We start from the raw sequence: 24763 nt of genomic DNA on the forward strand, positions 1-24763 counted from the left end.
ACTAATGTTTTTTTTACGTATGCAGTCCTCCCGAAGCAGCATTCAGTTCTTGCTTGAATAAAAAGAGAGAGAATAGCCGTATCGCATATATGCCTTCGTTGAATGCAACAAATATGTACTCTCACCTAATGCTTGGGAAGGTCTCACTAATGAACTGCAAAATCAAATACCAGATGTGTTTATAAGAGACTTTCAGTATTGATACAAATAAAGTGGATAATGGTGGATTTGATATTCACAGCATATACTTTAACACTTCAAAATTTTCAAACACTATTTTTAGCAAAAAATATGCTGTTGTGGCAAGTAGAAGAAATAGTTTTGAATGGACCTGAAATTTGATGTTGTTTTTAGATGCTTGCATTTAGTTATGCCAGTATTTTTATTTTCCGAAATGTGAATTGTAGGCCTAAACACAGAATATGTACAATGACAGCTTTTAATAGAAAAACAGCAATTAACATCAAGTGATGCTAAGTATGTTTTGAATCTTATGTTCTGTTTTTCTTGATGATAAGAAGTTGGCATAACAACTAACATTGTAGCATTTTTATATTGCACTTGTGGTAGCAGCATGAGAGTTTATTTATAAAATGTATTTTAGCAAAGCACATAAAACTTCGTTTTGCATAAATAGAGCATAAGAAAAGAGTCACTGGACAAAAGAGGGATTGATTAAAATAAGTTTTTCAAGTCAGTCTCCACAACTTGTCACATTCCTTGTTCTTTCAGCTGCAGAATTATTAGTGATAAATTATTTTCAGATATTTTAAAGCTCTTAAAGATAGGGATTTGTTTGGTATGTTAAAACAGTGGTGAGAAATGTGCATTTTAAGCATAATAACTTTCAAGAGTTGAATAGATTCTATAAAATCCTTAAAATGGCCTCGTATAAAGCTTAGATGAACCATGAGATTTGTTTGGCAGTTGTTTAAATTAGAGCAGTCTTCTGAGATACTCAGCTAACAGTGAAGTGCTGTGCATGGAGGTTTTGTTTTCTGGGTGAGATCTGAAGCTTGAGTGAAGTACTGGTATATTTTCAATGATAAGTGGGTGCATTCTGCATTTCATTCTCTTAGTATAATTTTGCCTGCCTTTTTCTCCTGTGAAACATCTAGTTCTGGGAGTTTCACAGGCAAGTCAAGAAAATTAGAGACTGGCCACAGGAATGTTTTTAAAAGATTTCTGCAATATAAAGATTGAAGTGTGAGAAGACTTCAGTAGTGCTTATCCTTTTCTAAAAAAAGTGAATGGGCCTTTACCAACCTTAGTAGAAAAGTGCTTACAATTAAAAAGAGTATAATCAATTTGTATGAAAGGACAAGAATTTTAATGTTCTTCTGACATTCTCAGAAATCTAAGATACACTAAAAATGTTGAAGTTGCAGCATCTATTGCTTGTAGGTGGTCACTTGAAATCAGACAAGATCAAAAGTGATTTTCAGTGCTAAAGTAAACAAGTGTTATTTATGGAAGGTCAGACACTTGTTCCTTGTCAAACTTCATCAAACCAGGCCTTGACCACCTCCAGGGACAGAGGATCCACAACCTCTTGGGGCAGTCTGTTTCAGCACCTCAGCACTCTCTCTATAAAGACCTTACCATCCACTGTTTGGTCTCCAGAAGCATTCAGCAGACGTCGGTGAATGTAAATGAGTGCAGCTTTTTCTGCATTTCAGTTCCACACCTTTGCTTCATATGCACTTTCATTCAGACTGCCCCTCTGCTGCCGTCTTTTGCACAGCAATAAAGTGTAATGGAATGTCAGTGGGAAGGTTCAATCTACTGCCATACCACCGTAATCCAGCTCTGATGTTGTGGGCTGACATAATAAAGTAGGAGGCATTACTTTCAGAGCAGTGCTCATGCTTCAGTTACAGAAGAAATGTCTGCTTTTTTCTTTCTATAGTAAGCTTTTATCAGGTGGATAAAAATATATTGAGCTTTCTTCAGGATTTTCCAGGCTGAGCAGTTCCAGCTCTTCTCACAGCCAGTTTCTTCATCATCTTCATGGCTGTTTGCTGGACACTCTCTGCAATATCCACGTTTTTCTTGTTCCGAGGATACCAGAACTGGATCTGTTCTTCCAGATGTGGCCTCAGGAGGGCTGAGCAGAAGGGAAGAATCGCCTCTCTTCAGCTGCTGGTGATAGTCATTCCACTAATTCTGTGCCCTAGACACTGTAGGCCTTATTTGTGGCGAGGGCACACTGCTAATGCATATTCAGTTTTGTATGTATTTGGCCCCTCTGGGCCTTTTTTACAGAACTACTTTCCAGCTACTGGCCCCTAGCATGTCCTGATGCCTGGGATTGTTCCTTCTCAGCTATGAAGTTCTCTTTGCTGAACTTCATGTGACTCCTGTGAGCTCATTTCACCAGTCTGTCAAGGTCTGTTGGGATGGCAGCATGACCCTGACATATTAGCCAATTCACTGAATTTTATATTGTCTGCAAACTTGCTGAGGGTACATCATCCATGTCAACAATGAAGATATCAAACAGGATACCAGCATTAACAGTGTGAGATACTAGTCTCCAACTAGACTTCATTCCACTAACCAAGAATGTAAGCTGGTCACATTCCAAGAGTTCCAGTCAATGGCTTGATGTCCTGGTAGAGACTAGTGACAAGTGGGGATTAGTATTGGGACCAGCACTATCATCTTTGCTAGTGAAGTGACATGGACATTGAGATTGAATGCAGTTTTATCAACTTTGCCAACAGCACCAAGCTGTGTGGTGTGATTGACACACTGGAGGGAAGAGATGCCATCCCAAGGAACAAGCTCGAGAAGTGGGTCTGTGCAAACCTCATTAAGATCAACAGAGCTAAGTACAAGGTGCTGCATGTGGATTGGGGTAGTACCAAGTACAAACATATGGTTGATGGAGAATGGATTGAAAGCAGCCGTGAGGAGAAGGACCTGAGTGCTGGCTTTCTCGTAAGTGCATGCTTGCAGCCCAGAAAGCCAACCAAGAAAGTCTGGGCTACATTAAAAAAAAAAAAGGCATAGCTAACTTGGGGAGTTAGCACAGGATGGTGATTGTCCCCCTCTGTTCTGCACTTGTGAGGTCCTGCCTGGAGTACTGCATCCAAGACTGGGGCCCTCTAGCTAAGAAAGACAAGGAGATTTGGAGGGCCACAAAGATTATCAGAGTGCTTGATCACCTCTCCTATGAAGAAAGGGTGAGAGAGGTGGGCTTGTTTAGCTTGGAGAAGGCTCTGGGGACACTTGGCTGTGACCTTACAGGACTACAGGAAATATGGAGAGAAACTCTTTTTCAAGGCATATATAGATAAGACAAGAGGGAATGGTTTAAAATTAAAAGAAGGTATATTTAGAGTAGATGGTAAGCAGGCAGATCCAGCACCCAGTGTGGCAGCACTGGTCTGACAGCCTCATGTCTTCTTTTTGTTCAGGTTTAAGTGATGGCCATATGTGGGAGGCAGTTCATACTGTTTATGCCATGTGGGATTATTGCTGTCTCCACAAAGTGGATTATTCAGGATGAAAATCACAATTCATTACTTGTACTGTGTGAGTTCTTCTACAAAAGCTTTAGATAGATGCTTATGTTAATCCCTACCACCAGATTAGAGGTTTAAAAAAAACTGCTCAGAAATCAATACCTGATATTGTGGTCTATTCCAGATGCTTAGTGCCATTTGTTAGAGTTATGATTGTTTACAGTACTTAGGGATCTAGCTCAAAACTCATTATGCATGTGGGTGAAGATTTTATTGAAGCAAAAGCAGCAACCTGCTTTGTCAGTTCAGCCCAATACAATTAAATATGTAGAATCACAGAATTGTGTAGGTTGGAAGGGACCTTAAACATCATTGAGCTCCAGCCCCCTGCTGTGGATAGAGTAAATTTAACTAGAAAGGTACATATTTACTGAAGAGCAACAACAACAGCATGCTGTACATTTTTCAGGCAGTCTTGTTTCCACCAAGTAAAACACTTACCTCTGATAGTTTCTTTGCTTGTTGTGAGCTTCCCATTTATTTTTTTTCTGTTAAGCTTCCCTAGTTTCTTCAGTATACTGGTCATACTTTTGTTCTTTTGGAGTGATATTTTCCAGGGTTATTTATATATAAATCACTGTTGAATTTTAAATTCACAGCCGTAACTAAACACATCGACTTATCCCAGCTTAGCATTTTATCATCGCAGCAGTATTTGCAACCCAAAGCTCTGAAGCTTCTGCAGTGCTTTTAATGGCCAACCATTGTTGCGCCATTTGTCCTGACTAGCTTTTCCATGATAGAATTATGCCAACCTGCTATCAAATGTGTTCATCCTACAGAATATTGACATTTGTTTTAATCTTTAATAAACTGCAGTGATGGGACTCATGACTTTGGAAGAAAAAGAATCACATGTGAAAATCAATTCATACTGTAATATCTTAGATCCAAAGAATTTGGATACTTCAGTGTATGAAATAATTCACAGAATTTAAGATTTCATATTCCTTTCTGTCTTGTTCCACCATTGTTTGAGTGATGAGTTTATCTGCACCTCTGAGCAGGACTCATCTCATGCTTCACAACCATCCACACTGAGTACAGCTGGAGTTTAAAGCTTTCCTCCTTCCTCAGTTTTTTGCCTCTGTCAGACAAATAAAATCAGGAGATTATCTTTGTCTCCTTTGTGATGGGATATTCCCTTTCACTTTGGGCTTTGTGCCTGTTCCAGAGACTGGAGGTGCTCACTGGGAAGTGTTCCTAAGGCCTTGGGTGACAGAGGAGATGAGTAAGTTGTAATAATACTGGAGTCTTGTGTCACAGTATCGGCCTTATGCTTGCTGTAGATGAGGAGGTCTTCAGCACCTAAGTGGGATAGCAGAAACGTTCCAGATGTTTGACTTGGGGGGCGGGGGGGGGGGGGGGGGGAGGACAGGTTGAATTTGAGTTGTAGGTCTGTTTTTAATGTCTGGACTGATTCATTTTACCTTAAGCTATTTCTAGATAACAAATCAGTGAGTCTATTTTTTATATAGGCTCTTGCATTTTATATATTTTGGGAACATGAATCAAAATTTGGCAAGATAAAATGTAAAAGTATTGCATTGCAGGAGATGAATTTTTGTGGAGATAAATACGCTCTTGATGCTTTTGAGCACTCTGTGTTGGAAACATCAGACTAAGTTCTGATACTTTTTCTGCAGATTACGGCAAGAAAATGACATGGTTGACTCAGCTCCTCAGTGGGAAGCTGTGCTACAGCGACAAAAAGAAAAAAGCCAGGCAGATCCAAACTACCGGCGATCCAGGCACAGATCTCGATCGTATGTACCCCTTGACCACCCTGATACTTGGTGCTGAGACTAAGTTTTATCTCCATTTTCATAGCTGAAAGTTTGTTTGTTTTTTTTTTTTAATGAGACATAGTATTTAGTGTTACATTTTCAAATGTTGGAATTTCTACTTAACTGGATTTGTGCAGTCTTGTTCACTTTCAGCTGCACAAAAGTCAAACTTTATTAGGTGTAATTACACAATGATAAATTACTAAAAATAAGAGATATTAATGCTTAATTGTATGGATGCCACAAAATGCAGTTGATCAATTTTGATTAGCTTTTTTTAAAAAGCATTATACAAAAAAGTAGTGTAAACTGGCTTAGATTAAATTTATGGCAAAGTTTTTTTTTCCATATGCCAAGTAGATTTCTTTGCAAGGACATTACGGGCTCCCTCTTGTGGCCAACTGAGAGTAAGATATGGGTTTTATTTCCAGCGCGGCAACATTCTGCTGTGTATGTCCCTAAATTACTACTAGCAAAGAGTGATGTTATACAAAAGAAGAAAAGATTGCAGATGATGCAAAGAAAGGAGGAATCCTAAAGGTTTTGGGTGACACCTCATTTCTTCTCCTTGTTGTGTTAGCAATTATTATATTCCTCCCTTTGTCCCTTTCTTCAGTTAAAACAGAAAAAAAAAAAGGAAAACCAGCTTAAATGTATGGTGTAGATATGTAATGTATGAAAGCGTGAACGGAAAAAGTAAATTGTGAATTCCTTTAAAAGTGTTTTTCAAAAAGTTTAGTAAAAGACCTTTATTTGATTGTTACCCAACTACATTAGGGTATAAGAACATTAATTTGATTTAGTTTGGCCCAGCTGTTTGCTTCCAGGATTGAATGCAGGTCAGAAATAATTCCCTAGAGTGTAAGGTATGGTTATTTTCATTTTTAGATCTGGCCATATGGTTATCTCAATCTGCACATTTAACATGGGATAGAAAACCATCATTTTAATAATACAGTTGAGCCTTTCACATAAAGTTCATTATTTCAGTCTGCACGAGTTAAGGGTCATTCTGAAAGTGCAAAGTAATGGCTGAAACATTTTTATTGTGTCTGGCACACTGTGTTTCATTTGTTTGATAATGAGTGGTATTAATCATTGTTGGTGGCAGGGTTTGGTGTCTCCTCAGTCTCAGGAATAAAAATACTTAACAAGAATTTGACCTTCTGTCTTTTAAAGGAATCAGAGATATAGAGAGCTCCCAATTCTAGTTCTACGGGGTTTATTTTCAAGAATTTGTGTGAAACATCTGTGTAGCCAGAGGGTTTTTTTAATTAAGAAGGCCATTAAAATTCCATGGCTATTTAAATTTACTATTTGTGAATCACATTGCAATATTAATATGCCTGCAGATCCAGACGCAAAACATAGTGTAGGCCATATTAAAATGTAGGGCTGTTTGAGCCAGTAAAAACCAAACAGAAACAAAGAACTCTGGAGACTCACCACTTAGAGAATTCCCATTGGATTTCTTGCACATTAGTGAATCTGATTAGTGAACAAATTGTTTGTAAACTGTTGTCCATTCAAAACTGGATTCACATATTGCAGTAAGACAATCTGAGCATACATTATGTGTCCAAACAATGATTTGTATAACAATTCACAATAAAAAGTTGTAAACAAAGTGAAAGAGAGGTATGGTGATTAGACTTTGAAAATATAATGTCATAGGCTGTTCAGAGCTGTACAAACACAACTTTTTAATGCAGGACTTACAATACCTGCATTATACTCTAACAGGACATTTCCTTCTTCAGACTTCATTTCGGAGTGATAGTGTTCCTACTGCCTTACAAGGAGACAGGAACAGAGCTTTCATAGAAAAATGCTTTTATTCAGGTACTCCATGTGTATCATATTTCTGAATATTCTTTTGTTGGGAGCTAAGCTGAACAAATGCTGCAAGGTAATCCCAGTAAAGTAACACTTCTTAAGCAGGTGGAAAATAAATAATGTTAAGATGAGAATTCCTGAAAATATTTCCTTGAGGAATTATTGTTTTCAGCCACTTCCCTTCGTGATATTCTTTTCCCTCATGGCATACCATGTTTGACTGTACATGAATTTTGCAACAGTGGCTTCCTTATTAGTGGAGGTATGGGGTGGAAGGAGGAGGAGGAGTGAGAGATGGTGGAGGTCACCCAGAGCTAGCAGGGAGGCAGAAGACAAAATTCCTAAAAGATGGGGAAGTGCAGATGACTTCTTATTTAACGTTCTTTTAAGTTCTCTTCCCATACTGCCTCAGAATTTAGCCTTTCTTACTGCAGGTGAGGCCTCCTGGTGATTGGTGAGACTGTGAGACTTACAGTCACATCTTGAACAACTGAATTTACATAAAGAGCAATGAGCTGATCTGATGGGTTAGTGGTACGCACAGTGCACTGCTTTGTGGGAGTCTGGACTGTGGGGGTGACCCTGAGGCTGTGCTTCCTCAGGCAAACTAGGGCTTGTAAGCATGACAAAGCCTCCCTGGAGAAGCTGGCATTTTTCACGGAGCCTTTGCATTCCCCACTGCCATATTCAGTATGAGGAGGATGCCTGTCTTGCTAGCCCCCGGGTGAATACAGCAGCTGCTGCTCTGTGAGCAAGGGATTGCAGAGAAGGAGAAACCAATTCAGAATTGAGGGGTGGAAAAGGCTATGAAAGGTTAAAAGCCAGTAACAAGCTTCTACATCAGACAGTTAGAAAAAAACATGGACTGGTCTAAAAAGAAAAGTCAAAGTAAATGCAAGAAGTGAGGTGAGATGGGAGAAATGAAAACATAAGAAAATGAAATACATTACAATAAACACAAGTACACAGAGAAACAAAAACCTCTGAACACTAATAAAAATCACACTGCAAGCTACTTGTAGTGGCTTTACCTGTGGCTGTGGCTGTTAATTACCATCAGGAGGAGCTGAGAAGTAAGGGCAGACAGGCTGCCTGGGAACAGCTGCCCCTTGCAGTGCAAGAACATTATGGATCAGTTCATGTTATCCTATGAGGGACTAACAGGATTCTCTTCTGTCTCTCTCTGGTTTTACAAAGCATTAAATTGGTATTTTCCAGCACTTCTACACCTGTAAAATCTAAAAAGTAAAATTAACATCCCTATGCAATCTGCTTTCATACCAGCTGTATAACATGAACTAAAATAGACATGTTTCTGAAATCAGATTATTCCCAGATTGAAGTCTGGGGTTGATCTGTGCACATCAAAGGAAGAAGTAGTGGAACAGGGACAGAAAACAGTTTTGGAATTGATGCCAACATAGCTCTGTCGTGGGGCAGTGGAAAGCCAATCTAGCAGATGCTAAAAGGCTCATGTCCATCCTGCTCTCAGATATCTTCATTAGTATCTGGATTATTTCACTCCAAAAGCATCTTGGACTATGACAGCCTCTTTTGTTTGAAGAAAAAAAAAGAAAAAAGCTTTATCATGAGATGATGTAAGAATCAGTGAGAAACTGTAGGAGCATTTATGCATACAGAATCCCTCTAGAAGTGGCATCCCTTACATCTCACATAAGATCACGTAGAACAGTCTAGCTGTTCTAACTACACAGAGTTAGTATAGTCCCAGTGAAAGGGTTATCTGATGCAAATGCCATCCCTGCCAATGTGTAGAGTGCTTATTTAATCTATTATACAATTTGAGATTCAGCAACAGTAAGGATTTTACATTACCCCCACAATGATGTAGAATAAGCAAAAGAAAAGAAAGGAGACCCAGTTTGGATGCAGTATTTTCTGTATTTCACTGGAAAATATAAGGCTTGCTACTCAGTCTTGCCTTACTATATTTCTGTATGTGTGTTGCAGAAATTACGATTTTAGCTAAGTAATTTCTCTGAATTAAATACATGCTAACATAATAGAGCTGATGTGGGATGTGTGGTTGTGTGAGGGAGAGTTACTGGCTTTTAGGGGGTGGTGGTGGGTTTTTTTTGGTTTGTCCCAGACATCAAGTGCTAAGTAAACTGGGAGAAACCTCAATTGGAAATGACCAGAAAGCAAAAACTGTGCCATAATACCTCAGCAGAGCACTGTATCCTATACTAGAGAGCACTGGGATGACTGCTGTGTGAGACTGGCATAGTCTGTCCTCTCTCCCTGTTCACAGAGAGCTCCTTGGGCCACAGGGTTTCTCCTTTACAAAAGTTATTCCAAAACAGGCTGTCATCAGCTGGGTAACTGGGTAGCAGTGGCTGGCTTGCAAAGAGGAGCCTTCCGTCATCGATATAATTTATGTGTATTTTTCACTAGTGAAACAGGACTTGTAGTTTAGAAGAAATAACTTTTCAATTACATTAAAGCAATGAAATTTAATGTATTTTCTGAGTTAACAAACGTTATATGTACAAGTCACGGGTGGACTATGCTTTCAATGATTTCTGTGCAGGCTGTGTTCTTAACATTGATTATTGAACAACAGTGTGTCAGATGATGGTTTTCACAGTTTACTGTCTTTGTTGGTGTTTGTAGGAGAAGCCCAGATGTACAAGCTAAAGAAGAACTGTGGAAACATATTCAGTAAGTATAGCATCTGAATGACTGCTGCACTGTCCCTCAAATGGTTAATCACATCCCTTTCTCTGTGGCTGTGGGTCACCACTTTTGGATTTGGTTAAGTGCCATGATAAATTATGCAGGTGTAAATGACTTGTAGAAGATTCTGTAGAATACCAAATGCACTAAATACAGATGTCTATTGTATGTAGGTGAACTATAAAGAAAAATAGAGGTTTTAGAGCAGGGGCTTGCAAAATGTCTGTCTATCTGTAATGGTGATACTTTTGGGATGAGGCCATCTATTATATTATGCCTAAACATTAACCTTCCAAAGATTAATCTTTGGAAATATTAACCATTCCAAAGCATATCTGATGTTCAGTATACACAGCATTTGATACTGTGAAACTGAAAGATCAGACTGTGAGAAGCTGAGAGTGAAACAGGATGTGACATGCAGATGGAGCAACAAAGGTGATATTGGAGACATTTCTTAATAGGTTTCTATTTGTTGTCAAGATAGTCTCAGGGCTGACAACAGCTTGTTTCAGTAAATCTTTCCAGTCTAACATAAATAGTAATAACAAAAATAATGGGTTTGAAGTTGGGAGCTACTGTTAGACTTTTTACTTTGCCTAATGCATTCTAGGAAGGAACTTGTGGATCCATCTGGACTGTCTGAGGAGCAATTGAAAGAAATACCGTACACAAAAATAGAGTGAGTTTCTATCAGGATTTTTCTTTGTGAATATAAAAGCTTACTTTTCTTTTTTTAATGTGAACTTTGCTATACTGAACTAGGATTGGGTTTATACTTAATCCCTAAAATTTTATCTACTCCAAATGTATAGCTAGCATGGGTTGGATGAGAACACTTCATCTTTTTAAAGCCTAGTATTTTATTTACCAAATATGAAAAAAAATCTTAATCTCTTGCTGTGTGCCACACACTTATGAACCTGCTGTATGTCTATATGTTCTGTATGTACATCACTGTGTACACAAGTCTGTTCTATGTGCTGTGCGTTATAGAATCAGGGAGAATTGAATGCAAATGACCAATTTCTTGAACTTAAGCTTTTTTCTTACATGTTTATTCTGGCCATTTAAAGCACTGTTTGACTTGCTCAGCCCCCTTGCTTATCGCAGGCAGCTGCCATGGCATAGCCCCTTTCCTTAAGAACAGGCATCTATTTTGCTGCGATAATTGCCCATTTGGGATGCCATGTCTTAGTGCAGGCAGCTGCCTGTGACAGAAATGGAAACACACTTCGCATTATAATCTGCTTCCTCAGAACCACTGAACAGAAAAGGGTGATGTTAAAGCTGCATATATTAAGTCATTCTGTATTGAATACTTCCAAAAACTGATGTGCTTGTCTGTGACCAAGGCACTTAGTAAAGCATTGAATTCCAGGTATAGACTCAAAAGGACAGCATCAGCTATTTAAATTCAGCGAGTGTAAAAAGCTGCCTCCTATACTATAAAAAATAATAAATAAAAGGGAGGGTCCCTCAGCTGGCAGCTGCATTTTGTTTCTATTCTGAAGGTCTGATATACTGACCTGCTGTTGTGAATTTTGTGTCTCTCCTAGGACTCAAGGCGACCCAATACGCATTAGGCATTCACATTCACCTCGAAGTTACCGTCAGTATCGGCGCTCCCAGTGCTCTGATGGTGAAAGATCTGTTCTGTCTGAAGTGAAGTACGTGACTGGGATTATGAGCAAAGTACTGTTTTATTCTAGCTCAGAAATTGTTCAGAGCCTGCTTTCAGTTAGATTAGAAAGGGCATACATGTGATTGTTTGCTGCTGTAGGATGCAGTTTAACCTGTAAATAGTACCTCTTCAGACCTATGTGACTCAAAGAAGTACAAAAGCATTTCTGGTCTCTTTTGTCCACAGAGGCTTTCTTGGTCCATTTAGAAAAGGGAAAATGTGAAAAATAAACCTCTGTTGTTCCTTGGAGGTAGATCTTGAAGTTTCTAAGGAGAGAATTCATGATCTGCTTTCCAAATACGTACATCTGTAATTACAATCAAAATGTCATTTGTATTAAGTTGCTTCACAAGAAATCCAGTGTACTCAACAGTGAGTAGGTCAGTCTTTCCAAAAAGACTAATTTGTAGAGAAAATGTTTGTACTCTGCAGCAAGAGGCTTGAGAGGCTAGGTTCAGTTAGGTGGGATCCTGAGAGACATGTGGCATATGCATGATTCCAGGTGGGCTCATCTCATGTGAAAACGAACTGTCCCTCTAGACCAGGAGGTAAGAGGCACTGGAATGAAGATGGGATGAAAGGTGCCGTGGAGATTCCTCCACCCACTGACTATTGATAGTCAGCATGATAGCTTCTGGATGGCTAAACTCACGTGTGGGTCTTCTACACTTAGCTTAGTTAACTTCCTGGGTCAGTTTCAGTATTATTTTTGTGTACACTTTATAGTTTACTTCATTACAGCAGTATCTACTTTGTAATATCCTAATTCCAGTGCAAAAAATGATCTGGTGCCTCCGCTGCCTGTTACACGATCCTCAGATGTTAAAGGTCCCAGCATCCAATTTTCTCAACAGGTTAGTAATTATACATCCTTTAAAATTTTCCATTTTGCATCTGTTTATTTATTTGATACAGAAAGGAATCTAGTGCTTTATTTAAATAAGTTCTTTGTTATTCAGTGATAGTTAAAGCTGACACTTTTTTTTTTCCTTTTTTTTTTCCCCAAAGCAGTGTAGCAGGAAATTTTACATTTTGCAGTCTGTTTTGTTTGTTTCCAAATACATGGAATTCTGTAGCACATGCCTGCAGTGGACATGTGTGTCTGCTGTTAAAGATATTTCCTCAGTTTAAGTTTGATGCATTCGTAAGAACATAAGTTCTCTAAAGGAAGATAAGATAATCAGCTCTCAAATTTCATTAAAATGTACAGGTTTGTTCAGGATTTGGTTGAAAGTGAAGTCCACTGTCATTTTTTTTCTCCTCCTCTTACTGCTTGGGCCTGAAGTATTTTTTTTTTCTTTTTTTTTTTCCAAATGCTGAATGGTTTTTAACTGAGTGAAATCTCAAAAGGAGACAACTTGCCATAAGTGTAATCACAAGCTTTTATCAGAAGCTATGGTAGCATTCCTTAGATTGGATAGCTATATAAAAGTTAAAAACTGAGAAGGAAATTAATATTCAGAAAGCACTTGCAGTTCTGTTATACTAGTAATCTAAAGGAAACATACAAGGAAAAATTCCAGACATATTTCCAACTAATTTCCTGGTATTTGAAGGGTATCTGCTATTTCTCTAAGAATTACTTGCTGTTCTACCTGGAGGAAGTTTTTCCAGCCAAGCTGTGTAGTTACAAGAAGCTTTTTTACTTAAATACTATGTTTTATATACCCGGGTAAAGTTGTATTGGCAGGCTGCAGAAATATTCCTTTCTCCTAGACTGTTTATTATTGTTATTAGTATTTGTTTGATTTTTTTGCTATCACTGCTGGAAATGAGATGTTATATGTATGACATGGCATGTTCTATAAAAAAATGAGTGTGATTCATAATTCATGGAATCATGGAACACTCTCAATAGGAAGGGAGCCACAAAGATTAAGCCTAGCTCCTGGCTCCAGCCAGACCAACCAGAATTCATACCCTTTGAGAGACACTCATACCATTGTCCAGGCACCCGCAGAACTCCTGCATGGAGGCCGTGCCCACCTCCCTGTGCAGCCCATCCCATGCCCACCGTCCTGTGCTGCAGACCCTTTACAGAGCAGAGCTCAGCGCTGCCCCTCCGCTCCCTGTGTGGAGCTGCAGCCGCCGTCAGGCCTCCCCTCAGCTCCTCTGCTCCGGGCTGAGCACACCCAGGGACCTCAGCTGCTCCTCACACATCTTGCCTCTTATGCCCTTCCCCACCTTTGTAGCTCTCCTTCCTAGCTCTCCCCTGTAGGCCTCCCTCCTAGCTCTCTGATAGGTGTATGTCCTTGTTTTATTGTGGCACACAAAGCTGCACCCAGTGCTTGAGGTGAGGCTGCACTGCACAGAGAAGTACTCTGAATGCTCTGCATGATTGTCAGCAAAATAACACAAAATTGTCATTTAGAAATCTAAGCAATATAATTTCAAATATGAAATAAAAATAACAGGAAACATAAAAAATATCTCCTTCCCACAGCCGTCCTCATGTCTATTAATCTGGCATATTGATATTACAAGAGGTGTGTGCTCATATTCCATATAGTGTGCACAGAATTTAATTGGCAACGCTTGCCCTAGTTTGTCGTATAAGCAGTTAGAATCACTTTAAGTTCAAAGAACTTTAGAACAGCAATCAGATTTTTTTTGCTTCAAGACTAGCTAACTTCAAGGATAGTAGCATTCATGCTTATGATGGAAGAATTCTGTAAGAATTTGCTTCAGGAGGAAGGGAGAAGCTGGCATACTTAAGACAAAGCAAATTTATGTTCTTTATTTCAATAAGTAATTTATGTGGTTGATTCCTGTTCAAAATCAAAATCAGATTATTTCCATTATCCAGTACTGTGTGGCTTAAATGGCCCTGGAAGAAATTAATATTACAGTGTTCAACATCCATAACCACCTCTCATTTCACTCTGCCCCAGACCTCCTTACAACAGTGGCCATTAATTCCCACCGAATACTGCTTGCTGTATTTGGCTAAATACCAAATAATTAGTTGTGGAATTTCCTGAGCAAGGAATATGAATTCAAATAGCACAGAAGAGCAGCAGCTGGGAGGGGAAGGAGGAGGCAAGAGAGAGGAAAAGGTCCTGTTTGATCTAGCGTAAAGACTTTCATATCCCTAGTGTATGTATCTGTAAACTGCCATATCCTTCACCTACAGCAGTCATAGCTTCAGTTATCAAAATATGGTATTTAAATTCTGCTGTGCTCTTTCAACAAGATATTTTTATTTGTTCCCTTCAGAGACGGAATGGATCTAAAGACAGCCTTTTAGAAGAAAAGTCTCAGCTATCTACTAACATCGATATTAAAACCACCACTAAAACGATAAAAACTGTACAGGTGTCACGCTTGAAGGTAGAGACTTGACTGCTTCACTGGAGGATGTTCTTTGGAAAATATGTGTGTGTGTGTTTGTGCGTGCAAGGGAAGGAACTGAAGTTGAAGTGGTGGCAGTTTCTACAGGACATTCAGAAACACAGCCTGCTTGCTGGGAAGGCCAAGCAGTGCCTTTACCACCTGGACCATTGTAGGGGCATGACTGAGGAGAAGCTGACTAGTGAGACAACCAGAAAATCCTCACAAAAAAGAATGATCAGCAGTTACATTTACAGAAAAAAATAGCTGCAGAAAAAACATGCTTTATGGTCTCCTCTGTAACTGAATAGCCTCTTTCCAAAAAATGACTATTAACTAACTTGATCGGGATCAGATGCTTCAAGAGAAGCAAAATAAGTCATATTTTTGGCCAGTTGTGCAATACAGTATGATTTGGAAAAAGAATCATCTTCACAGTTCCATCTGGTGATCAACTTGTGCCCTGATACATAAGGACTGCTAACTCTTACACAGTTTATAGCACAACAAGAGATGCTGGTGTTTTTAATACTGTTGTCAACAGAATCCATTTTTTTAGCTCAGAAATAAGTGATTCAGTAAAGCCTTGATGCAAAGAGTTCCACAAATTGTACAGACTCAACACTCACTCAGCAATTTTCAGTGTTCTGGATGATGAATGTCCTTATGTCCTTCTGTGTAGAGGGCTAATTTAACTGAACATTCCATACCATAAAAATACGTCTGTCATTTTATGGTAAACCATACTGGAAAAAATAGGGGATATGTACTTATCTATTGTATTGTTTAGCGATGCACTTAAGTAATGATTAAACAAAACTGGTAGAGTAGGATGTAAGAGAGCTAGGAAATAGCTCTTTTGATTTTTATTTTTTTTTAAATGACTAGACTAGCAAAGCCTGCCTTAATCTCTCTTAATATAAAATAATCAATGCTGATACCTTCTGTTACTCCTCTCTGAGCCATTTCTATGATGATAAAATGACAAAGGCAGTATTTCAAGTATGATTGTTGTAACTTTTTTCCTCTTTTCAGGGTAGGCAGAATAATTGTTAATTATGCTGCAGACTGAGCATGTTATCTTACACTGTAGATCTGAATCTTCTCATGTCCTGTCACTTTGTACAAAATGCAGAAGCCATTCTTCTGCCACCCATTTGTCCACAGTTGGGGCAGCCTAGATTTGCTAATTATGAAACTTAGCAAAACATTTTTTTACATTTGTCCTCCATAGGGTCAGCGTGATAACTTTAGTGATTCATAGTGATCCTGTCTTCTGCCCCCAGCAGCATCATACCAGGGAACTACAGCCCTTTCAGAAAAGCAATACAATTTGTGAACTGGAGTATATATATGGCACCAAATTAATGCTTTACAAAAGGCACAGCATTTTCCCTAACAAAAGTGAGAAGTAAAATCTTGCATAATGTATTTTATTTTTCACAGTTTTCCTAAATTCTTTTATGAACTGAGGTGGTCGGATGGATGCTGCTAGCTGGGATGGTAGACATAATATGTTGTAAACTCCCATTACAACAGATTTGTCTGCAGGCTGAGAGATACTACATCGTTCCAGGCAAGGCAGATTCACCTGGTAATATCTTTTCTCTCAACAAGTACTTTGGACAGTGCTGCTTGTTCAGTAAACAGTTTTAAGAGAAGGAAAACAATTAGAACTCAGCTGTGGTGCAAATGCTGTTTTCCTGGATGCTTTTCTGAATTTCATGGAGATGACATTCTAGGAGACTGTTGAGCTTCGCTTAAGTACTTGCTCAGATTGCTTTAGCTTTTAGCTAAAGCAATTGCTTTAAAGCTTTTAGCTAAAGCAATTTCTTTTAACTGTAAGACTGCTAAAAAGTGCCCTGAACTGTCAAGTGGTTTTTATCAATCGCTGTTCCAATTTAAAGTGACCCTTTAATGACTTTGATAAGCATTCTTACAAGTGCTGTTAAAAAAGCAGAAGAAAAAAAACAACAAAAACAAACAAACAAAAAACCCACCCCAAACAAACAAAAAATAAAAATAAAAAAAGGAAAACCTAGCACTGTGCAAAGATTCTGGTGAGGTCATCACAATCTTTTGCAAGACTGCAAGACTACTGAAATCCAACAAACCACACAAGAACTACTTACAGTCTCTTGTAATCAAAGCCACTCACGTGTTCAAGAAAATGTTCCAAGCTGGAGGACTGCACACTTTGTAGTTTGTTGCTTTCTAAATCATAGCTATTGTTCTGGATTCCTTACTCAGGTACAGGCAAGTAGAACACATTTGCTTCTTTGGGAGTATTTGTGTTATTATTGTGCATTATCTGTACATAATGGCTGTATCTTGCCAATCTTCAAATATTATGGATCAGGAAGAAAACTGCTCTAAGGTTTACATCCAACCTAATGTTTTCTGTTTGCTGTCATCTGCCTGGGAGCTTTTGTGTATTGTTGGTTGATACCATCAGCTAGATTTGTGGCATATTATTTACCCACTGCATGAGAAAATAGGCTTGTACCTAGTCGGCTGTTGGTAGATTTTAATTCTCAGTTCACAGTTGTTTTCTAGCCAAGCCAAATTGTTTGCATTTAAATGAAAAACTTGCAACGTCTTGGATTTGAGTTAGCTGTATTCCGTATGAGATCATTTAGAAAGCAGGATTTTAGCATGTCTAACTATGAGTCTGGAGAACTACTGTGTTTTTTTCTCAGCACAAGGGAGTCCAAATTAAGCGCATGTGTTACATGTTAGTATTGGTGGTGAGACAAACCAAAACATGGATGTGACTGTCAGCTAATGAAACAGAAAAAAAAAGATATTCCATAGACATGCACTTCCTTTCACTCCTGGTTTCTTTTCTTTAGTCATTTTAGGAGAGGCACCTTTTCTTGTGAGATTATAAGATCTGTGTGAGAAACCTACAGGAAATCGGTCACGAAAAACATTTTTTTCAGCACAGTTACAGTAGCCCTGCAGTTCTTTAGCCCTAAAACAAGGATGCATCTCTCACTTACAGCTGTGAGCTACACTATACTGTCCACAGTTGCTAACTACCTTTGCTAGCTTCCTGGGCCTGCACTGCCTAGAGGCAGTTGTGTTCTCAGAACGGGAGTTTGGAAGTATTTGCACAAGACTAGAATCAAGCAAAGTTTACACTGAGGCTGGATGTCATACAGACTTGTCATAAAATGGACAAGTAACTGATAAAAATATGGAAAGTTCTTAGCTTAACTGTGCTTCTAGTCTGCTGAAGTGACCTCTGATGAACAATTTTAACGTTGTGCCTCCGTATTTGCCTGAGACTTCTGTAAAGGCAAATAAGCAATCTGCAGAACTTCATAACTACACCAACACTGTAGACATATTTCCTTGTAAAACACATTTTATATGATAAAGAGGGTTTACTATCTGTACCACAAAACTTACAAAAATTTTGGCACAGCTTTGATTAGTCGCCCTGCTTGCTGGCTGATTTCTTTCCTTGGGAGCTAGCCTTGACCTGTGGTTTTCTGTACTGCACTTCTTATCAGTGACTCTCAGATTACAACTCATATTCTAAGAAAGCTTATTGTATTGAAGATGTTGGTTAAAAAAATCATTACAAGTTGCCAAATCAGTCATCTTTATGAAGGTGAATAGTGGACTGAATATATAGCAAATTTTCTTTTGGGAAAGCCTGTTTAATTCAAAGCTCTCTAGAAAGATGTTTTAAAACAACATACTAAAATATATCAGTCATGTGATTCTTATGCTCTGTGTACATTAAGTATTCATGAAGCAACAATGTGCTTTATTTTAAACTGAATTTGATAGATGGCTGTGTCGATAATTGTGTCCAGGTTATTTAAAAAAGTCAAGTAAAACTTGAATTTTTAGGGCATTCCATGGTTGCCTGTGTGTCTTATTTACTTTACACAAAGGAGGAAAACCTTATAAACATGCATTCATTTGACAGCACCATCTGGTAAAAACAGGTGTACTACCAATTAATATGCACTTGAGTATACAGCCTCTCCAGATCAAGTATTTTTCCTGGTAGCAAAAAGTTGACAGCCTTATATTTCATACTTTCAGTACATATACATGGTACAGATTCTTTCCTTACCTAAAAAAACACCAGAATGCATCAACAGACTTGACTACCAAACGTACAGATACCAGTATGGCAGATGCCCATTTTCTCTCTTCTCAGTAAGAGTTAAGAAACCCACTACTCTCCCAGCTGGTTAGTTTGTGTGACACCTACTTTGCTGTAACATTAGATTTTCAAAAAACAGCTACTTTTGTGCATTACTTCCTCAGTAAAACGTGTACTTGACTTTCTTCATATTCTTCTGTTAAGCTTATTACAATTTTCTTCAATATCTCCTTCAACAAAATCTGCCGTAGTGAAGCTGGATGCAGTATGCTAGGTTAAAGAAGAATCTGGAACATGACACTTCTCTTTCTGTGCACACCTTTCAAGAGTTCTGTTTCTCAGCTTTCATACTTTCTTCTATAGAGCACTGGAGTAGCTAGCAGAATTGAGGATTGGTGCAACGCTGATCTAGCACAAATATCTTTGCTCTCTTCCTCCCCTAAGTCACCTGGGAATCTCTTATCCTTTCAACTCATTTTAATAAGTGAACAGTCTGTCAGACGGTGTAAAATAATAATGGAGAAAAACCTGAGATTCCCCACTTTTTTTTTCCCCACAATTGAAGTCAAGTTAGCTGCTCATAAAAAACAAGAAAGGGAGTCCTAATTCATTCATATTTACTTATTTTTACCACAATTCTGTTTACCATTACTGTTTTAGTAATCAGTTCCCCTTACAAATTCCTCTCTCTACCTTTTTTCCTTTTTTGTTCTTAATTCCATCACACTGTGGAACAGTTAATACATTCTGATGCCTAAGATTACCCATTATTTTTCTTGTTCAAAGGAGGTTAACATTTTCACCATCAAGAAAATGTTGGCAGCTTTTTCTTTTTTCTTTTTCTTCTTTTTAAAGTCTTAAATATTACCCTTGCTCGTCCCGCAGTTCAAAAACAAAGACCCAGGTGCAAAACTCTTGGACAGATGGTATCTTCAGGAAATATAGTCCCTAGCACAACCTCAAGCTTTCAAGAGCATCCAGTAATTACATTCTGAATCACTAGAAATTAATCACTTGTCTAAACTGCCTTCCCTTGTGAGAAACCAGAAATGAACTCCCACTTCTGCTTAGATATTGCATTAATAGTTTGCTTACATTAATACACAGAAAGACAATTTGAAATACAGAAATTTAGCATTTGCTCTTTTGATACAAATAATTAATGAACTTTCCTCCAAAAAAGCAACAAAACCCTCCCAAAAAACAATCAAACAAAAACCAACAGGAAATTAATTTGCTATTCTTGAAGTGCATTTCACTCAAAGTTTCCTTGAAGTTTCACAACATGCAGCTGATCTATGTAACTAGTTACAGAACTAGCTTGCAGTTCTTCATGTTGGAAAAGCACCTTTCCTGTGATTTTTAAACATAGGTTTGCTAAATTAAAATTTCTGCTTTTGCTCACCACAACATATAACACAGCTAACCCACCCTGAGTGCTACAGAAGGACGTGGTTCATTGGTAATGTTCTACACATTAATTAACTCCTGTATTTTAATCCAAAGTAGTGAACCGGTAATGCAGAAATGGCAAAGAACAAGTCTTGGCAGTTGCTTCTTTTTGGCAGTACAGCTTGGAAAAGAGAAGAGTTCTAGTAACAGAAACATAAATCTTTATTTATTTATTTATTATGTCTACATAAACACAGTTCTAAGACAGTTAGAAAGAACTTGTGTTACTATAAGCATTTTAATGCTTAACTTTCCAAAGTCTGTAACAGCTTTTTCTTTCTTACGGAGTAATCTTGCACTGCCACTTGTTTCAGACTGGTTCTAACAATTCCTCCCAGAAAAAAAGGCAAACTGTGAGACTGGGCACATGCAGCATATACATGTGTTCAGTAGCATCCTCTAAGTTGCCAGATCCCTGAGACCAGTATGAAGTTACAAGGATCAGCTCTCCCTCACCCCCCCCGGAATAAGTAGAAGCTAATATCCGCAAATCTGATTTTTAAAGATGTGCTTTTTGCATATCGAAGCAAAATTTCAGAACATAATCAACTGTAATTTTGTGACAGCTCAAATGCTTTCTATGTGGTGGGTACCTATAGAAAATTTTCTAGTAGGAACCCAGGCACATTACGTCTGTGCATTACGCAACGACAGTTTGAAAGAATGGTAAGCCATTGAAGGTCATATTTAGTTATTTCATGTTGGAAAACAAGGAACAGCCATGTTATTAGATAGTTACTCATACTGGATTACCATTTATATGTACGTTTTTCTTCCCAGTGTCTGACAGGCTCATAGAAACAACTGCCTCTGCTTGCAAAAAACTCTTACGTGATTACAGTGTTAGAAGGGTTGAATGGATTTCACCACTTCATTGTCACCCTGGCACTGGTAAAACATTGGGTGCTTCCAATGAAATTTTCTGTTCTGTTACTATTTTCAACTCCAAAAAACAAAGAGGAATGTAGGAATCTTTCACTACTCAAGATCATATGTTTGTATGAACACATATGTGCAAAGTAAAAATACTGAACCTTGTGTTTATTTAAAAAAAAAAAATTCATTGGACTAGTTATTCATTAGAACTATGTAGATTTTGTAAGCCAATTTGGTAGCTGCTGAGAGATCACTGTAAGAATATCTGGCTTCACCATGTACAACTGTTGGTTCACAAAGCTCCTTCAAAACTCAGTTCAGTTCACTCGCTTCTGCTTCTTGGCAGTAATCAGCTGCAAAATAATTAGTCTCCTCTCCAAAGGCTGCAATTACATTTTGATCGTTACTACTACAAATACCACCCCATAATAAAATCTCAATTTCTCTTCTGTTGTATTTTGCTCTGGCACAGTGGGGGAAAAAAAAAAAAAAGTGCTAACAAAGTCGTTAATGACAAATACCATTCTGATTATTCCATAAGCTTCTCCAATTTCTACACTCTCCATTTCAAGTTTTCTTGCATCCATACTTATTTTCTGGAGTTATCACTGGATGCACTTCAATTCAGCACCCTTCTTTCCACTACATCACTTAGAAATGCTGGATGCCTTAGTGAAACATCAAGAACAAAAATCCAGACACATGTGCTAAAGATGCTTTTTGTTCAATGTTCTGGAATATATTTTCTGCATAATGAGGTTTAATCGACACACACTACACAAGATGTCAAACAAGCACATATTTTACTGGGGTTTCTACTCCAGACAACCTACGCTTCAACAGTACTGTCCCTTCCCATGGTGCAGTAACACTGGTTTGTTACAGTTGCTAAAAAACCCAAACGCTTAGCATTTTTTTCTTTGTAGTCTTTATAAAGTATTCAAGAGGAACAACAAGCATGTGATGTAATATTATTACCATTTCTGATTTACAAGACAATCAGTTATTTCTTCAGTTTGAGCTGAAACTTGTTTATACCTTGAATTTCCTTTCCAATGATAGTTTATAGTGTACACTGTCAAATAATTCATTCAGTGTGGTTCATTGTCCCGCATGACATCCTGGTTGCCAAATTGGAGAAAAACGGGTTTGAAGGATGAACCACTCACTGGATAAGGAATTGGCTGGATGGCTGCACTCGGGGAGTTGCTGTCAATGGCTCAGTGTCCAAGAGGACACTGGTGACGTGTGGCATTCCTCAGGGATCGTTGTTGGGACTGGTGTTATTTAACATTGTTGTAGGCAACATGGACGGTGGGATTGAGTGCACCCTCGGCAAGTTTGCGGACAACACCAATCTGAGTGGTGCAGTTGACTCGCTAGAGGGAAGGCATACCATCCAGTGGGACATGGACAGGCCTGAGAGGTGGGCTCATGCCAACCTCATGAAACCCAACAAGGCCAAGTGCAAAGTCCTGCGTCTGAGTCAGGGCGATCCCATGCACTGATACTGGCTGGGTGGAAAATGGCTTGAGAGAAGCTCTGAGGAGGGGGATTTGGGAGAGTCGGTTGATGAAAGATTAAACATGAGCTTGCAGTGTGCGCTTGCAGACCGTGAGGCAAACCATATCCTGGGTTGCAGCAAGAGAAGCATGACTAGTAGGTCAAGGGAAGTGATTCTGCCCCTCTACTTTGCTCTCGTTAGACTCCACCTGCAGTACTGTATCCAGTTCTGGAGCCCCCAAAGAAAGAAGGAAATGGAGCTGATGAAGCAGCTGCAGAGGGTCACAAAGGTGATCAGAGAGCCGGAACACCTTCTCTATGAGCACAGGCTGAGAAAGCTGAGGGTCTTCAGACTGGAAAAGAGAAGACTGAGGAGGCCTTCTCTTATAGCAGCACTCTAAAGCTGGGGAGGGTCTTTTTGTATGTGCAGGTAGCAACAAGATGAAGTGAAATGGCTTTAAACTGGAGAAGTATTAGGAAGAAATTCATTACTGTGAGGAGATGAGACGCTCAGACAGGTTTCCCACTGAGGTTGTGAACGCCCCTTTCTGCAAGCATTGAAGGCCAGGCTGGATGGAGCTTTGATCAACCAGGTCTAGAGGGAGGTGTCCCTGCCTAGAACAGGGGGGTTGGAACAAGATTATCTTACATGTTCCTTCCAACCCAAACCACTCTGATTCTGTGTCCCCTGAAATGCAGGTAAGTTCCTAAAGACTTGTCAGTAGTGAATCATCCACCATCATACTTCCAATATTGTCCCAAACGTTCTTGGCTTCCAAAATTTTGACCTGCCTTCCCACTTTGCTTTTGTAGTTGATGGGAACCTAACCATCAGGCTGAGTTCAACCTCACTGTCTGAATTCAGATTTCTGCTCTGAAGTCATTCTGCTGAACTTAAAATAGAAAGTCTGCTTCATTATAGGACAAAGCTGCAGGACACAGCAACAGAAGATTACTATCACTTACCTCATAAAACTGCAGGAGAGCTGGGGTGTCAGAACTTTGTCACCTTCTTTTCGTGCATGGAGGCTTTCACCACATGCCTATCCCTGTGATCTTGCGAACTGCCAGGAAGATGACCCATGGCTACTGCACAAACACACTCTGTAAGAAGAGAGTTAAGCTCTCTGATAAGAATAAACCCTGCTAATTACCAAGGTAAGAGCCACATCTGCTAGGAGTACAGTATACACTGCCCTTTCAGAAAGGCATAATACTTTTTTAGCTCAACAGTAGAAGACATTGATGACCAATATGGAGCAATCCTGCAAAGCGATTTGCTTTATGCTGTTCTGCTCCCACAGCCACTAATAACAAAAAGCCAATGCATAAAGGCAAAAATATTGTCTTTTGCTGAGTATTGTGAAGCTGTAGATACCTATTTGCACTAAAAAAAACTAGAGGCCTCTGCAGGAGTCTGAAAGTTACATACAGCATACTCACAGTACAACTGTTCACATTATCCTGGTAGACAGGACTGCTGAACAGTATTAAGAGCAGCCATCAACAGTCCAGTTTTTCCCTTTTAAAACATCAAATTCTTCTTTTAAAAAGACTGAGGCGTAAAATCTACTACGCAATTGCTCGACCTTACAGTTTCTACAGGTTTTATTGTTCTTGCAAAAACGAGGAGAAAGGCAAATAGCCAGCCCCTTACAAAGACTGAGCAAGAATTCTTGTTTGCCTTTTCTGACACCACATTCACTTCAGAAGGCAATGAATGGGCAACACAAAGGCAAAAATGAAAGTATTAAAACTGACCGTTTTTGTCTGCAAAATTGAAAAATATCAATTCCCCAACATAATTTTTTTTCAAAATTCATAAGTAAATAATGTTTTTATACAGCAAGCATTGTTTAGTAAGGGAGTTACAAGCATACCGTACTCCTGTGATGTCATGTGATTGCACTGTTGCTTGCTTTGGCCACTGGCAAACTTCCAC

The 24763-nt window shown here is 38.8% G+C and overlaps 1 protein-coding gene and 1 non-coding gene across 3 annotated transcripts in view; one reads left to right on the forward strand and one right to left on the reverse strand.

Annotated features, from left to right (window-relative positions):
• EPB41L4A (erythrocyte membrane protein band 4.1 like 4A) overlaps nt 1–19181 on the forward strand; it is a 133613-nt gene extending 114432 nt beyond the window's left edge. For both annotated transcript variants that reach the window (XM_052701008.1, XM_052701009.1), the window contains 6 exons: nt 5177–5296; nt 9788–9835; nt 10464–10532; nt 11410–11520; nt 12307–12388; nt 14751–19181. In XM_052701008.1, coding sequence (XP_052556968.1) covers nt 5177–5296; nt 9788–9835; nt 10464–10532; nt 11410–11520; nt 12307–12388; nt 14751–14876 — 556 coding nt within the window. In that variant the 3' untranslated portion in view covers nt 14877–19181. The remainder of the gene's footprint in view (nt 1–5176; nt 5297–9787; nt 9836–10463; nt 10533–11409; nt 11521–12306; nt 12389–14750) is intronic.
• A 5249-nt stretch (nt 19182–24430) lies between these two features.
• LOC128089820 (small nucleolar RNA SNORA13) lies at nt 24431–24559 on the reverse strand. The gene has a single exon (XR_008210693.1). It is a non-coding gene; the product is annotated as a small nucleolar RNA SNORA13 (small nucleolar RNA).
• Between the last annotated feature and the right edge of the window lie 204 nt (nt 24560–24763).

The sequence above is a fragment of the Tympanuchus pallidicinctus genome, unplaced genomic scaffold (genome assembly GCF_026119805.1).
Source record: "Tympanuchus pallidicinctus isolate F22 unplaced genomic scaffold, pur_lepc_1.0 scaffold4, whole genome shotgun sequence".
Lineage (NCBI taxonomy): Eukaryota > Metazoa > Chordata > Aves > Galliformes > Phasianidae > Tympanuchus > Tympanuchus pallidicinctus.